Here is an 18,047-nt window from a genome sequence, read left to right on the forward strand (position 1 = left end):
ACCGAAGGGGTAGGCCAGCATCCCGATATGCTAGGTAAGGTACCGGTCGACAAGACCGAAAGGGAGGCCAGCACCCGGATATGCTAGGCAAAGTACCAGTGGACAGGACCGAATGGGTAGTTAGTACCTAGTTATGTTATGCAATATATGTTATGTATGGTATGTGGTATGATGGGGGAACTAACTAAGCTTTGTGCTTACAGTTTTCAGTTTTGTTTTCAGGTACCTCTTCATCAAAGGGGAAGGAGCTAGCACGGTAGCAGCGTATCACACACACAAGATTTCCGCATTATGAGATTCTTGGGATTGTACTCTGACATTATTACTATTTTCATAATATGATTTTGAGACATGTGATTATGGTTTTATGACATGAAGTGACATGATGATGGTTTCTTATAAATGTTTTTTTTTCTAAATCGTTATATTAAAATGAAATTTTTAGCATTGAAAATTGGGATGTTACATCCCCTATAACACCACAACCTCTCATTCAATTTGGTGCACCCATTTCTAAATAATAATAATAATAATAATAATAATAATAATAATAATAATAATAATGATTTTATCAAACACATGAATACATGTCATTCATGTGTCTTGAAATCTTTTGGGTTTGTTTTTTAACACACATATACATTATCTTGTTCTTGTGAAATCCTAAAATCTATTATGAGTTTGTTCTTGTTCTTGTAAAATCCCATAAAAGAAAGCCCTAAAGCACGATTTCAAGTTTCTTCTTACAATGACAAACTCATGAATCTAGATTTGATGTGTGGGTCTTGGTATCGATTTTGGTGTTTGAGCTCAATAACAAAAGAAATCTAGTCTTAATCCTAGAGTCTTTGTTGTTTAAACTCAAGAAGACATGAAAACACATTCATGAACACACACACAATCATGAATCTAAAATCGTGTATGATGTGTATATTATGTTCTTTGCATTAATTTTGGTGTTTGAACTCAAGAACAAAGGAAATTTGGACTTAACTTTTGAGTTTTTGCCTTTTTGGTGTGTGTTTACTAAACAAGAAACTCAAAGAAGAGGTGCATCTCTATCTAGAAATCGAACAATCTTGTGTTTTTTGTGTGTCACAAGTTTGCCGAAAACTTACCGGAGAAGATGACGGGATACTCATGGAGGTGAAAAAACAAGTTTTATGCCCAATACCCAATCCCAGTATATTTTGAACACTAAACAAGTTCCATAGTAAGGTGTACAATAAAGAAATAAATAAAAACCTTAAGTGCCTAAATGTGTTATACAAAACAAATTTCGATAAACTTACAACTCATTATCTCTTTCTCTATAATTAATATACAACTTGTTTTAACCATTTAAAACAAAGAAATTTCAGACACTGTCGAGATCAAATGGAACCATTACTAATTATACACAACTACGAGGGGCAAAACGTTTAAAGAATGGTAAAAAAACAGGTCTAGCAGCTAGAAACGGCTACATTTAAAAATAAATCAAAAAGAGTAATTGGTTAAAACTGATAATAAGCAGAAACATAACCACATACAAATTAGTAAAAAAAAAAAACAAACAAACAAACAAACTATGGTTCTGTTGCATAAACAAGGGATTTCCACTTCGTTACAAAGCACGTATATACCAAAGGGAACAAAGACATTGCAAAAAAAAAAAAAAAAATTAAAATTAAAATTTATAAACCATCTTCATGTACCATAACCATCTAGAAACCCATGAAAAGACGATAAAAACCCTTCCAAGATCATATTCCCTTTTATATGAAATCTGAATCATTCCCAAAGTGCTCCAAATCTGGATGGGTCCCACCTGGTGGCCTACGTGGGTTCCTAGCGAATCGATTTGGCTCAAACCCAGGAACATCTGGTGGACCAAATGGATCAAACCGTGCGCCAGGTGGCACACCACTGTTCCAAAATCCAACAATCAATTCTTCCATAAATATTACAAAATATATTATAAATAAATTAAAAACCAAAAAAAAAAAAAACACTCACGGTTGTCCTCCTGGGAAACCCATTCGTCCTCCACCAATACCACCAAAAAATCTTGGATCATTTGGCCCTGAATGAACATCATAATGAATTAATAATATGTAAACATTGAATAATATAATGCATGATTCATGATAATTAAAAAAAAAAAAAAAAACATAAAATACATACCAACAAGCATTCCACCATCTCCAAAACCACCCCTGTATATAAATTGATTTAATTTTCGCAATTGGGAGTTTTATTATAAAAATAAAAAAAGAAAAAAGAAAGATCCTTGAACCTTGTAGGGTACATTCCTGCACCGGGTTGTGGATAAAGATCACCCCCACCAATGCTAGGATAAACAGGAGGCATAACTACCCTGGCATTTTGGTAAATAAACATTAGGAAATGAACAAATGATCATTCATATGTAAGACAAATACATGAAAGTAAAACTTCAAGTATCAACAACATAAATACCCTGAAGGATGATAAGGATCTTGAAGTCCAAAAGGTCCAGTTCTAGGTTGATCGTTATCATTGTCTTGAATGCTTTGCTTAGAACTACAAAAAGAAAGAATAAGTTCAAGTAATATAGAAGACACTAATGAATATGGGTAAGAATGTAAAATATTAGAATATCAAGTTTTGAAGGTCATGAATAAGTGAATTTAAGTAACAGCACAATGCCAATTCATGGATGACAGAGTAGTTTATGAAGTAAAGGAAAATTTGTAAGCTTCATTACTTTTGAGGAAGATGGACTAGTTAGTAGTTTTTACCTTGAGGTTGCATTGGATGTGCTTGCTGTTGAAGAACCTTTCAATTTGGAAATGACATCTTTGTTGATGCAATTCACGAGATTACCCAAGTTTTTATACTGTGAACTGTATTTGGTGTCATCACTTTCACCAATGAAATCATCAATTCTGTAAGGAAGGGACACCAGTTAGGTACAGGTGAGCTATTGAAACAAATGCGAAAATAATTGGGCGTGAGAATTCAGAATATGCTTTGAAAAGCATCTATCGCATGAACATTTGATGAACTGAAGTAATAATAACATGCTAGATAATGGCAGAATTCAAGATGGAAATTTGGATGAAGAATATATATATATATATATATATATATATATATATATATATATATATATATATATATATATATATGCAAGTCTTCACAAACACATAAAGATAAAGAACTTACTTGATCTCGACATGAGCGGGATTGGATGAACCTGCAGCTAAAGCGTCCACAAGCAACTGGTTGTTCATGGTAAGGCACTTAACAAGCACTTTCTTGGAAGCCACTTCAGGGCTCGAGTAAACAAAAGCATAATTGTCTTCAACTTCATTCCACCCCTCAATCTCTGCTTCATCTAAACCAACAGAAACAGGAAATAAAAATTAGAAACGCAGAGTGAACGCTTGTGATCATGTTTTTTGTGCTTTGACATCGGAATTCCAACTGATGTTACTAAAATTCCAATTTGAAACCTAAAATTCTATGCTAAGCTGGCTACCTTTTGTTACGAATCAAAACCCTGATACACTAAAACACATAATAACAAATTAAAATACAAAGAGGGTACCAGAAACAGTAGCGGCAAGAGCGTCGTCGGTAAATGCCGGGGGACCGGTAGCGTTAAGATTGTAGCCACTTGCCAGGAAGATCGAGTGTATAGCAAATGCAATTTTATCAGCAGAGTTCCGAAACTTAGGTCGTGAAGCCCTTATCACCGCCAGAACGGATTGCTCAGTCGCCATGTTTGGATTTTTTTAATGTTCAATTACAACAGAAACTCGCTTCAAGAACTAAGGTGATACAATTTACTTGCCGGACAGAAGAGTCACCGATCGCCGGACGTTACAGAGAAGGATTTCTTCTTGGAAAAGTTAAAGTTCAGCCCCATTAAAAGGCGATCACCCGGAAGTCGGCAAAACTAATGTCCTAACGCATTTGGGTCATTGTAAGGCCCAATTGTTAGCCCAACAAGATCTTGATGTGTAAGCCAGGTTATTGAAATGTAATTAACGAAGTTTCCTACCTTTTATTTTATTTTTTGGAACGGTAGTGAAAATTAAAAAGGCTAGCAATCAGCTGGCTAAAATAAAATGAGAACAATTAGTTGATATGGGGATTTTGAAGCTATCCGGTTATAGTTTTCTTAATTTTACGGTTCCTACTAAAAAACCAATTAAAAAAAAAAGACAATAGAATCAAACATCAACTCTTTCTTGTACCTCACGGTCCCAAAAACTAACACATTCCGGTAAATCCAAAGAACCCAACTTAAAGTAGCACAAGTCGTCTCAATGATCAATCTTTGAGCATTGGGAATAGTTTGACTATCAATCCACTCGAAGACATCTTCAATAGAGTTAAAGGATGGCACCGTCAGATCTATCCATCTATCAAAATGAAGCCATAATTGACGAGCCATCGAACACTTCAAAAATAAGTGAACACCATCTTTTATCACCTCCCCACAACATGGACATAAAATAGAAGACAAATCAATTCCCCGATGATGAAGGTTACTCATCGTCGGTAAGCGATTAAGGATAAGCCTCTATATAAAAATATTAATTTTTATAGGAAGAGAAATATTCCACCCGGTAGGCTATCACCCATAGGAAGCGACATGAGGTCTAAACGAGATCTGGTAGACTTGACGGAGAACATGTACCCTAAAAAACCATCTCCATGAGTCCATTCTATCAGTAATATGAACTGAATCCAACATCTCATGTAATTGTTGAAGATGAGATTCCAACACTCCCCCGCTTATCGATCTCCTCCATGGAATCTTCCAAGTATTACCCACCCAATAATCAATAATAACCGCCTCACCATTGACTGCCACAACAAACAACCTTGGAAATCTAGCCTTTAAAATAACATCCCCAACCCACACATCCAACCAAAATCTAATACTCACACCATTACCGACTTGTCTTCTCATACAATTAAACGGAATCTTACCATTATTATGAAGGTTCCAAACTAAATTAACCACCCTCCTCCAGACCCCTGACATCGACCTATAAGAAGAAGACAACGAAAAACCAACATCACTCCCATGACAACTTTTGATCAAACTAACCCAAATGAGATTACCACCATTTAGGAATCGACATCTCCACTTATAAATTAAAGCCTCATTGAAAGCTTTCAAACTACCAATCACCAACCCGCCATACTCTTTCTTGTTTAAAATAACCTCCCACTTTACCCACTGAAGAATTCTATCTTGATCTTCTGCGTACCAAAAAAATATAGCCCGAATTTTCTCTAACTTCCGACAAACAATAATTGGCATCTTAAAAAGAGGTAAATAATAAATTCCAGACTCTCCAAAACGGACTTAACCAACGTAAGTCTCCCACCAATAGATAACATTCTAGACTTCCAGACATAAAATCTTTTTTGAAACATATCCAAAAGAGTATCCCAAGCCGCAACCCTATGAACTTTATCCCCAACAAGTAAACCAAGATACACAAAAGGAAATGAATCTGGAGCACAACCTGTACAATTAGCGACTTACTGACACGTATTTGTAGACACTCCAATCCGATAGATCTTTAACTTGTGAAGATTGATCTATAGGCCGGAAGCAATGGAAAAAACCTGAAGCATACAAATAAAACCACACACATTTTCAACATCCCAGTCGCCCATAAAAATAGCATCATCGGCATAAAAAAAATGTGATAGATGTAAATTTTGATCACCAATATTCACGCCTTTTAACTTACCATTATGAATAACATCCTCCAAACACACATGCAACCCTTACATAACAATAATAAATAATAAAGGAGATAAAGGGTCACCTTGTCGGAGACCTCTATACATCTGAAATTCACCAGTATGGTTACCTTTAAATAGGATCGACGATCTAGCAGAACTCAAACACCCTCTTATCCAATTCTGCCATCTAACCCCGAACCCCATAGCATCAAGAATAAAATCTAAATAATCCCATGATACCAAATCGTAAGCCTTTTCAAAATCAACTTTAAAAAGCATCATTTTTTTCTTTTTAGTCGTCGCCCACGTAACTACCTCGTTAACCATCAAAGCAGCATCCAAAATCTGCCTTCCTTCAATAAAAGCCAATTACACAGGATGAACAATCTCTCCTACCACCTTAGTCAACCGATTAGCTAACAGTTTAGCAATTATTTTATATTGCAGACCAATTAAGTTGATATGCATATAGTCTTTAATCTCAGTACGATTATCAACCTTAAGGATTAAGGTTATAAAAGATGAGTTACACCCCCGAGGAAACACTCCCGTTCTATAGAATTCTTTAAACATATCACAAACATCATTTTTATATGATTCCCAGAACTGTTTTAGAAAACGAAAAGTGAACCCATTAGGCCCCAGTGCTTTGTCACTACCACACGACCAAAACGTAACCCACACCTCTTCTTCGTTAAACTCAATCTCAAGATCACGCACCATTCCTTCACCAAGTTTAGTAAAACGAGAACTAGCCCTATTAGGGATACAACCACAAAAATGATGAAACTTTTTCTGATAGTAATCAAAAAACTCTTTTTTTAACTAAGTCGGCTTCCATGATCCACCCCCATCATCTGAAATGCCTCTAATTGCCATTTGTTTTCTTTTTCTTTTTAGTGTGTCGTGAAAAAATTTACTGTTCTCGTCACCTTCTACCCACCACTTGATTTTTGCATTTTGAATACAATCCAACGTATCTGAATTATCAATATCTGCCACCTTAGAAATAACATTTTGCCTTTCCGCCATAATCTCAACTGAAGCAACCCCATCATCCACCAATTTATCGATTTGAACAAGACGAGAAATACAATTTTTCCTTACCTCCTCTTTAGATGCCCGCATTAGCAACTGCCACTCCTTAATTATGCTTTTAACAAATTTAAGTTTATTTTTCAAATGAACAAACCTAATCCAACTAAAGTTTGAAACAAACTCATCACATGCTAAGTGAACAATCTCCGAAAAACCATCCATCGTAATCCAAGATTTAAAAAGTTTGAATTAAATTGGACCATAGTCTAATGCACCCTCTAATAAAAGAACCGGACAATGATCAGACCAACGTCTCTCTTTAGCCAAGCAATGTAGATCAGGAAACATATCAATCAAGCTTTCAGAAACCAAAAATCTATCTAGACGACTCATTTTATTGTCAGCCCGATCAGCTCGAGTAAACTTCCTTCCGACCATAGGAATATCCACCAAACTCGCTTCATTAATGAACTCATTAAAGGAATTTGCTTGAGACGAACTAAAAACCAATCCATACCTTTCATCCACTGATCTAACAACGTTAAAGTCACCAAACACAATACACTCCCCCAAAGTTCTCTCAATGGTAAACCGTAAAAAATTCCACAAATCTCGTTTTTTTCGAGTCTCATGAGGAGCATAAACATTAAAAATAGAACAATTAATATTTTTACTAACCCATTTTCCTTTAACTATCACCACATTCTCAATGCAAAGAACCTTATCTTTCTTGAACACCAAAGGATCCCAAACCGAGAGGATTCCCCCCAACTGACCTCTCGCATTAATACACGCAAAATCAAAATTCGCATTGCCCAAAAAAAGAGCAAATTTTAATATGATCAATGTGTTTCATTCTCGTAACACAAGGAAGTTAACAGAATGATTATTACACAACTCATTTACCCAAGATCTTTTTTCTGAGATCGAATACCACAAATTTTAAGAGAACAACAATTTATTTACACTTAATCACACCCATGTCAACTAATTTTTTCTTCAAGTCTTCTTTAGCATTCTCCACATCATATCCCAACACCTTCCCCAATTCAATGAATTTACTAACTTCATCACACGACAATACTTCTTTATTTGGTGACATTTTCCTCAAAATATGAACTGATCCTGTACTCCATGATCGTGTGACATCATTCCTTTGAAATGTTATTATCTTTCGAAAACATGTCAACTTGGTCTTTAAATTCCTGAGAATTGATTTTAACAACTTTTTCAACATTTTCAACAACTTGTTTTTGAATTTCTTTTAAATTTTTTTTTGTTTTTCAACCCATTTTCTTTGAAGTTTTTGTCGTTGAAAAGTGTAAGTGCTCTTTGTGAGATTATTTTTGAAAGTATTTTGATTTGCAAATAATCATTCATTTGATGCATGTTTATTATCTTCTTCAACCATTTTGTTGAATCAATGTTTGATGTTATGAAGCTTTCCTGTTTGTCACGAATACTTGATTTGGAAAGATGACATCATCTATATATTTGAAGTTAGGATATACCACTGTATTAGTTTTGAGATAACGAGCACCCTTTTCAGTCATAACTTTGTCGAAACTTCATCATCATTTTCTTCATCACTGCTATCAATTTGACTATCTCACATGGTCGAAATCACAAACTCATGAATTTGAGGGTTTGTCAATGTCAATCTTAACCAACAAATCATTACACTTTTCTTTTCCATTAGACTTAGATGTAACATTAATGATAGACAACTGAGAACAATCAACATCCTCAATATCACTAATTTCACTAATATTATCATAATGATCTTCGATATCACCAAAATTAGATTGAGAATCAGATGTCAAATTCTCAGTCATTTTCAAGTTTTCAATTTTTTCATTTTTTGGTCAAGGTATCATTCACAATATTAACTAATTCATCTGCATCAAGATACTCATCAATTTTGACAATTCCATAAGCATACCTATCATCAGGAAGTCTATCAAATTCAACAATGGTTTTCTCATAATCATAAGAAATATTATCAACCTTCTCTCTTTTGAAAGATAGAAAAGGTAATAACTTCCTATGTTGACCCTTGCTTATGTCAGATGAATGATGCAAAACATTCAGTTTAGCATAAAGTCGTTTAGCAGAATTACAATAGATGTTGCGTTGTGCTGACAACATTTTTACTTTACTACTTAATGAATCACTATCACAAATCAAATTTGAAATTTTTAATTCTAGATATTCCACTTTTAGTTTCTTGGAATCTAACTGCTTCTGAACTTCTAGTAACTGTGAAGTTGATTTCTTAGCTTCATTACTAGCAGAGATAACCAATGTATCGAAATAAGCAACAGTGTCATCAAAAGTAATTAATTCATAATCATAAGCATTCAAAGGAATATTGAAAGATTGATGAATAGAACGTACCTTTTTCGTCATTGGAGATTTGTCTCCTCCTTTGGTCATAAAAAACCGACTTGTCACCACTTCGTCATTTTCCTCCTCAAACTTCGCATACATAGCACCATGCGTAGGATTACGCATTTCCTCATCATCTGAACCCGACGACCAAATTTGGTAAGTCCCTTCATCATCATCCTCACCTTTTGCCACAAGAGAAATTCCTTTTGCGTTTGCCCAAACCTCCTCCAAACGCTCTACATAATATGCTTCGTCTTTTACTTTGTTTTTCTTTTCTTCCTTCTTTCGAAGCATACAGTCACTAGCCATATGGTTTGCACCATGACAATAGTGACAGTCAATGCTAAAGTCTCCTTTAAGCTTCTTCTTAACTTTCAGCTCTTCTTTTTCTACATCATTCTTTTCACTCTTCTTTTTCTCTTCTCCTCCAGCTTTCGTCACAATTTTTCCTTTTCCCTCACTAGTTTTTGACTTTAAACTAAATGGTTTCTTGAAAAACTTCTTCACTCTATTATTCGAGTAGAATGCAATTGCTTCATCATCAGAGTTTATCAACAAACCTTCATTACCAGAATATTCCTTTTCCACAAATTACTTCTCATTAACTTTCGACATCAAAGCTAATGGACCTCCAAGACTTATTTTTGATTCCTCTGCAACTTCATTTACTTATGCTTCATGATTTTTTAGCAAATTGTACAAGTCATTTAGTGTTGATGTGTCAAAACTTTGCTAGGTTTTTACCATTAGTGTCACATTTCTCCATTCTTTACGCAAACCCATGATAAATGTCAAAATTGAATTCCATGGTTGTTCGTGTAATTCCATGACGATTGCACTTGTAGATTAATAGATTCAATCGATCATAGTAACCTTCAATCGATTCACCATCCTTCTGTTTGAATTCTTTTAATTCAATAAAATAGTGTTTCACATAATTGATCTTAGTCTTTTAACTCCTTTGAAACTTTTCTTTGAGAGTGTTCCCGATGTCTTTTGCAGTTGTACAGCTTCTGACATAGTTGTAAACAACAGGAGGCAATGCACCACGGGTAGGTCAGCACCCTAGAATGGCTTGACATGGGTAGGTTAGCACCCCATAATGGCTTGACATGGTTTACATATAACAACATATTAAATCTAATAAATTTAGTATAATACATTTAAAGTTAAAGACATAACTTTATAAGTAGAATTAAGATATTATTTTAAAACTGAAATTTAATTTATTTATTTAACCAACTTATAATCATTATTAGAAAGACATTACAATTTATCACTTTTAATTATTTACAATATATTCTTTGGGTTGTTTAATTTAAACTAAGATTTATATTTAAATTGACCCTATAATGTTATATTTAAATTAATAATTTAAGTATTTTATACAAATTTTTCCAAAATTGTATCTTTAAAATGATAATAGTTTACATCCAACAATATATTAAAACTAACAAATTTAAGTATAAAATGTTAAAATTTAAAATAATAGCTTTATAAGTAGGAGTAAAATATTATTTTAATATTAAAATTTAGTTTATATATGATTATACTTTAGGTTGATATTTATTTAACTTATTAAAGTAAATTATAATTATTATTAGAAATAAATTGAAAATTTATGAGAGTTTCAAATGAATGTTGTGAAACGAATAATGTTTTTTTTATAAGTACACTAGGTGAATGCTCGTGCATTGCGTAGAAACACATATATAGTTGAAGTCTTTACAAATATATGTTTTTTTTAATATAGCAATAACGTTGTTATTAAATTTAATATAATAATTTTTATACTAAATTGATATAATATACTGATTATTTTGAATTATATGATAATATATACATATATTATAACTTCATAATCTCAATCGTTTGAATTACTTCTACCTGCGAGTTACACATTAATAAAATTAAATATAATAGATGGTTTATTGTTATTTATAGTTGTTGTTATTGTTAATTAATTTTTTAACATTTATTTGCTTAATATCTTAATTTATATCATTATAATTATTTTAAACATCAAACACTATTTTTTGATTTCAAAGATAACAATATATTCATTTATATAGAGTTATTTTTAATTATTGTTATTGTAAATTACTTTAAGTTTCTTTTTTTGGAAACTTTTAACGATTATAAAAATATTTTTAGGAAATATTTTAGTTAAATTGATATTAGAATTTAGTTTTTGCATTTTCACTACAATTTATTAGTTTTAACTATTTACAAAATATTTTTTGATTTTTAATTGAAACTGAAATTTATATTTAAGTTGACATTCTAATGCGCATAAACACCTATATAGTTAAAGTCTTTACAATTTTTTTTTACTATAATAATAACGTTATTGTTAATTTTGATATAATAATTCGTATGATAAATTAATATAATATATTGATTATTTTGAATTATATGATAATATATACATCTATAATAACTTTATAATGTCAATCGTGTGAATGACTTATATCCGCGAGTTACACACGAATAAAATTAAATATAAAATATGGTTTAATGTTATGTATAGTTGTTGTTATTGTTAACTAATTTTTTAAAATTTATTTGTTTAATATTTTAATTTCAATCATTATAATTATTTTAAACATTAAACATTATTTTTTGATTTTAAAGGTAACAATTTAATCATTTATATAGAGTTATTTTGAACTATTGTTATTGTAAGTTATTTTAAGCTACTTTTTTTTAAACTTTTAACGATTATAATATGTTAAAGGTTAAAACATAACTTTATAAGTAGAAGTAAATATATTATTTTAAAATTGAAATTTAGTTTATTTATTATTATACTTTAGGTTTGATATTTATTTAACCTTATTAACCAACTTATAATGATTATTAGAAATGCACTATAATTTATCACTTTTAACTATTTACAAAATATTTTTTTGGTTGTTTAAGTTAAACTAAAATTTATATTTAAGTTGACTGTGTAATGTTATATTTAAATTAATAATTTAAGTATTTTATACAAATTGTTCCAAAATTGTATATTTAAAATGATAATGGTTTACATCCAACAATATATTAAAACTAATAAACTAAGTATATTATGTTAAAAGTTAAAAAACATAAATCTATAAGTAGAAGTAAAGATATTATTTTAATATTGAAATTTAGTTTATATATGATTACACTTTAGGTTTGATATTTATTTAACCTAATTAGCCAAATTATAATTATTATTTGAAAAAAATTGAAAAGTCATCAAAGTTTCAAATAAATGTGGTAAAAGGAAAAATACATGTGAGTTTCAAATGAATATAATGAAAAGGAAAATGTTTCCTTTATAAGAATACTATGCGAATGTCCGCGCGTTGCGCATAATCACCTATATAGTTGAAATCTTTACAAATATATGTTTTCTTTTTAAATATAACAATAACGTTGTTAAATTTGATAAAATAATTTTTATACAAAATTGATATAATATGTTGATTATTTTGAATTATATAATAATATATACATCTATTATAACTTCATAATCTCAATCATTTGAATGACTTCTACCCGCGAGTTACACATGAATAAAATTAAATATAATATATGGTTTAATGTTATTTATAGTTGCTATTATTGTTAATTAATTTTTTAAAATTTATTTTCTTAATGTTTTAATTTCTATCATTATAATTATTTAAAACATCAAACATTATTTTTTGATTTTAAAGGTAACAATATAACCATTTATATAGTATTATTTTTATCTATTGTTATTGAAGTTATTTTAAGCTATTTATTCGGAATTTTTTAACAATTATAAAAATATATTTAGGAAATATTTTAGTTAAATGATATTACAATTTAGTTTTTGCATTTATCACTTTTAACTATTACAAAATACTCTTTGGTTTTTTCAGTGGAACTGAAATTTATATTTAAGTTGACATTGTAATGCATAGAAACACCTATATAGTTGAAGTCTTTACAAATATATGTTTTTTTTAAATATAACAATAAGGTTATTGTTAAATTTGACATAATAATTTGTATATTAAATTGATATAATATATTGATTATTTTGAATTATATGATAATATACACATCTATTATAACTTTATAATCTCAATAGTTTTAATAATTTCCACCCGTGAGTTACATATGAATAAAAGTAAATACAATTTAGGGTTTAATATTATTTGTAGTTGTTGTTATTGTTAATTAATTTATTTTTTTTAAATTTATTTGCTTAATATTTTAATTGCTATCATTATAATTATCTAAAACATCAAACATTATTTATTTTTATTTTAAAGGTCACAATATAATTATTTATATAGAGTTATTTTTAACAATTGTTATTATAAGTTATTTTAAACTACTTATTTAAAAACTTTTAACGATTATAAAAATATCTTTAAGAAATATTTTAGTTAAATTGATATTACAATTTATTTTTGCATTTATCACTATAACTTATCACTTTTAACTATTTACAAAATATTCTTTAATTTTTTAAGTGGAACTAAAATTTATATTTAAGTTGACATTGTAATGTTCTATTTATATTTCACAATTGAAGCATTTTGTCCAAACTGTTCAAAAGTTGTGCTTTAAACTGTTAATGGTTTATATTTAACATCATATTAAATGTAATAAATTTAGTATAATATGTTAAAAGTTAAAGACATAACTTTATAAATAGAAGTAAATATATTATTTTAAAATAGAAATTTAGTTTATTTGACTACACTTTAGACTTGATATTTATTTAACCTTATTAGCCAACTTATAATCATTATTAGAAAGACACTATAATTTATCATTTTTAATTATTTACAAAATATTTTTTAGGTTGTTTAAGTTAAACTAAAATTTATATTTAAATTGACCCTGTAATGTTATATTTAAATTAATATTTTAATTATGTTACACAAATTGTTCCAAAATTATATCTTTAAAGTGATAATGGTTTACATTCAACAATATATTAAAACTAATAAATTAAGTATAATATGTTATAAGTTAAAAAACATAACTTTATTTATAGAAGTAAAGATATTATTTTAATATTAAAATTTAGTTTATATATGATTACATATTAGGTTTGTTATTTATTTAACCTATTTAACCAAATTATAATTGTTATTAGAAAGAAATTAAAAATTCATGGAAGTTCTAAATGAATGTAGTGAAAGGAAAAATAAATGGGAGTTTCAAATGAATGTGGTGCAAGGAAAAATACTTTCTTTATAAGTATATTAGGCGTAACCTCGCACGTTGCGCAAGAATGCATTTAAGTGGTTAAAATAATTATGGGAAAAAATAAAAATATGTTGAAATTTATGTTTTAGTCATGTTTTAGGCATTATTTAAATTATCAAATAACATAAAAATCCATCAATTTATATTTTGATACTATCTAATATAGTTCATACCTTATAAACTTTACTTTTACTTTTATAATATCCAATATATATTATAAGTTTTTGTATAACATTAATATAATCTACTATTCTTATGTCCGATAATATTTTTTGGATAAAATAAGAAATAAGTTGTTTTGAATGAGCTATTAATAAACAATATTGAACCAATAAACTTTGTATTACACTATTTATATTACACCAAAACATCCAATGTTTCATATATGAACTTTCAAATATTAAACATTGAAATTAAGAATGAAGTCATACAAAATATATCATTATACATAAATGCCATTAAGAGTTTTAAAATAAATCAATTAGTAAATATGATATTTAATTTTAATTACATATTTTGCAAGGCGTACATTTGACTTTATGTTGGTGCGCCGAGAATACTCTTCATTAATTTGTACCTAAAAAATTAAGGTGAATAAGAATATAAAATAGATATTACTAAGCATTAATATAAATAATTAAAAAGGATATGTGGATCTCCTACCACCGGTTAAAGACAACATATATCTCTAGTGGTATCGATTCCTATGTGAAATTGGAATAGTCATTCTATGTACACCTTGTTTTCTAATTACATAAACTAATATGAGTAACCAAACATAAAAATCTTATCTTTATGTAGGAAAAATATTATAGTTAACTAAGAAATTAAATAATATAAGTTTAAGAGTTAGGAGTTTCAAAACATTAATATTTTTATTAATCAATCAATTAAGTAACACATGTTGAAAATTTTACAATAATTATTAAAAAGATTTGAAATATTATATTTTAAATGAATTTTGGTTGAAGTGTTTTGACCCCTATTATAATATATATATATATATATATATATATATATATATATATATATATAATTATATATATATATGGAGAGAGAGAGAGAGAGAGAGAGAGAGAGAGAAGGAAAGTATAATATATGTATAAGTTTTAATTAATTATCTTTTTGAAACGGTAAAATTACAAAACAAAAAAAACATATTTAAAATATTTAATTAAATATTTTCGATATCACCCTATATAACATATGATCAATATATTAACGATTAAACCACAATATATAACGACTGTATTACAATAATCCAAAAACGAAGAAAATATTAAAACGAATTAGTATAACAAACTTACAAATTAAAAGCTCTAATATAATAGCATATGTAAGTCCCAAATCCGCTTGTGTATTAATCAGATCCATTTGATGGTGCGGAATCCGAATCAAATAGATGATGCCAGATCAAAATAGAAGAGAAGAAGAAGAAGTGAATCTATGATGTATTCAGTGAATAGAATGATGCTCCATACACATAGTACACACACTAGTTCTTCTCTCTCTAAAATACCTTGGATTTCACACACTTAAGCTCCTCACGTCCTCTCAGTCGTACACTCCTCACCCACCTAACATCTATTTATATGTATATGGGGAACATGGGCTGTAGATGGGTTCACGACTGTGAACAGGTTCATGGCCGTGAGCTGGTTTATGGCTGTAAACACTCACTTGGCCGTGAACACAGCCACAAATATATATTACATTACAGAGAAACCAATTGCCTAGAAAAGCAAAGTATAAACCAATATTTTAGACCTAAAAATATCCCCCTTGGTTTATATCTTTCTTTTCTAATTGACCCAATAAACTCCCCCTAAAAAGTAGTTGACTTTTTCTCTTCAATCTTCATTTGGAGATTGGCTTCTGCGTTTATCTTTGATTCCTTCACAGCTTCAAGATAAACTTGATGAATCTTAAATAAATGACTTCATCTTGAGCAGTTGGGCTTTTCTTCATAATTTGACATTTAACGCACATTGGGTGAGGAGGCTTCTTGAAAAGATACTTGAAAGATGGCGCTTTCAGCATGATAATCATTAGAGAGAACAATAAAGAATCAGCAGGTTCATAGATAGCAGCAGACTGATTGATGAGGCTTCAATGCAATCTATCACATAATCTTCAATTACAGCTTCACCTAGCTTCTGGGGTTGAAATATTGAATGTTGAAACAATAATCTTCATTTCTAGCTCCTTCGAATGAGAATTCTTCGATGATCACAGATGAAGCCTTGGCTCAGAAATCTCGATACAGTCTCCATTAGTCTCATCTACATCTGAATTCACTTTTCAAGACAAAACAAAACTAAAACAGAACTTAGCACACAATTTTTGGATTTTTCATATTTTCTAAAAAATAAAACAGAAACAAAAATATTTTGGAATTTTCAAATTTTCTGAAAAATAAAACAGAAACAAACATATTTTTGGATTTTTTATTTTCTGATTTTTGTTTGATTTTTGAATTTTCTGATTTTTGTAATTTTTGATTTTTCTTAATTCTTCCCCTAAATTTGTGCATAGAGGAAAACTATGAACAAATTTGACAAAAACAAAAAATATGTGGGTTCAAAGTTGTGAGACAACCTTAACTTTGTTTATCAGTACATTCACCTTCATGAATAGATTTGGTCAATTTCCAGTATTGTGGTACACTTAAACACGAAGGATATCGATAATTTTTTCTAAATAAACCATTTAGCTGACGACGACCACGGGTCTTGTTGTCCACTTAAATTAAGCAGCGAGATCTACAAACAACCTCTTAAACGGTTCAATTTTAGTTGCACTAGAATGTGTTTCCCGCTTCCCGATATACCCTGGTTATCAAGAACTTTCTAAGGACACTTTACTTTATGTGAGTAAATAGTTATTAAGGAGAAAGAAAGATTTAGAGATAGATGCATATGTTGTGTCCCAGGTCGGATCTATTTCAATCACGCAAAGGGGACAACATATGGATAACTAGGATAGAGGGATTGAGAGGTAGAATGTTGCATATGTTGTGTTCTAGGTCGGATCATTTCAATCACGCAGAGGTGATAGCATATGGCTAACAGATAGGAATAGTTTCACAGATAAAGAAGATGCATAGAGATAGAGTTTTCATATGTTATGTCCAGGTCGGATATGTTCCGATCACACAGAGGAGGCAACATATGACTGACAAATAGAAATCAAGAAAATAATTTCCTACATAACTACTTTATCAGAATCCCCCAGTCGCCCGATCAGAACCAGAATTAAGGACATAAGTACGTACATCAAGGAAAAGTCGAACCACTGTTCTACATGCGTATTAATTTAGTGTATCCAGTGGGTTCCCGTGTTTATCTCACTGCTCAATCTACCCGAGCATCGTATGGTCAGTCCAAACAATCCTATCTAAATCCACACTGTCAAATCCTTCGAGCCTACTAGCACATTGAACACAGAGTCTAGACAATTCAGATTCAATCCCTTACACATGTTTAGACTTCTCGTCATCATGTTCTTGATATCACTTCCCAAACAATACCTACTAACGTGAAACTATAATAAAATAAAATATTGTCTTCAAAACGAATTATTGTAAGATAAAATCAGGAGTATAGAGAAGAAAACTCAAACGGTAAGTTACCGATTGAATTTTCATCCAAAAG

General features: G+C 29.9%; 1 protein-coding gene across 1 annotated transcript; it reads right to left on the reverse strand.

The window, feature by feature from the left end:
• Positions 1 to 1,475: 1,475 nt before the first annotated feature.
• Positions 1,476 to 3,898, reverse strand: LOC145013340 (proteasome inhibitor-like protein). Its single transcript, XM_078972137.1, has 8 exons — positions 3,575 to 3,898; positions 3,190 to 3,361; positions 2,763 to 2,909; positions 2,461 to 2,544; positions 2,279 to 2,359; positions 2,167 to 2,198; positions 1,999 to 2,065; positions 1,476 to 1,908 (listed from the first exon to the last, which is right to left on the reverse strand). Exons 1-8 carry the CDS (start codon positions 3,747 to 3,749, stop codon positions 1,758 to 1,760), a joined length of 909 nt encoding a protein of 302 aa, XP_078828263.1. The 5' UTR covers positions 3,750 to 3,898; the 3' UTR covers positions 1,476 to 1,757.
• Between the last annotated feature and the right edge of the window lie 14,149 nt (positions 3,899 to 18,047).

The sequence above is a fragment of the Lactuca saligna genome, chromosome 8 (genome assembly GCF_052625555.1).
Source record: "Lactuca saligna cultivar CGN05327 chromosome 8, ASM5262555v1, whole genome shotgun sequence".
In the NCBI taxonomy this organism is placed as follows: domain Eukaryota; kingdom Viridiplantae; phylum Streptophyta; class Magnoliopsida; order Asterales; family Asteraceae; genus Lactuca; species Lactuca saligna.

Excerpts from the sequence above, each read along its gene's own strand:
- LOC145013340 (XM_078972137.1), bottom strand. The coding sequence starts at position 3,749 with ATGGCGACTGAGCAATCCGTTCTGGCGGTGATAAGGGCTTCACGACCT. Across the intron at positions 2,910-3,189 it reads CCCGCTCATGTCGAGATCAA|AATTGATGATTTCATTGGTG; the intron begins GTAAGTTCTTTA and ends CCTTCCTTACAG. Across the intron at positions 2,066-2,166 it reads AGATGGTGGAATGCTTGTTG|GGCCAAATGATCCAAGATTT; the intron begins GTATGTATTTTA and ends ATGTTCATTCAG.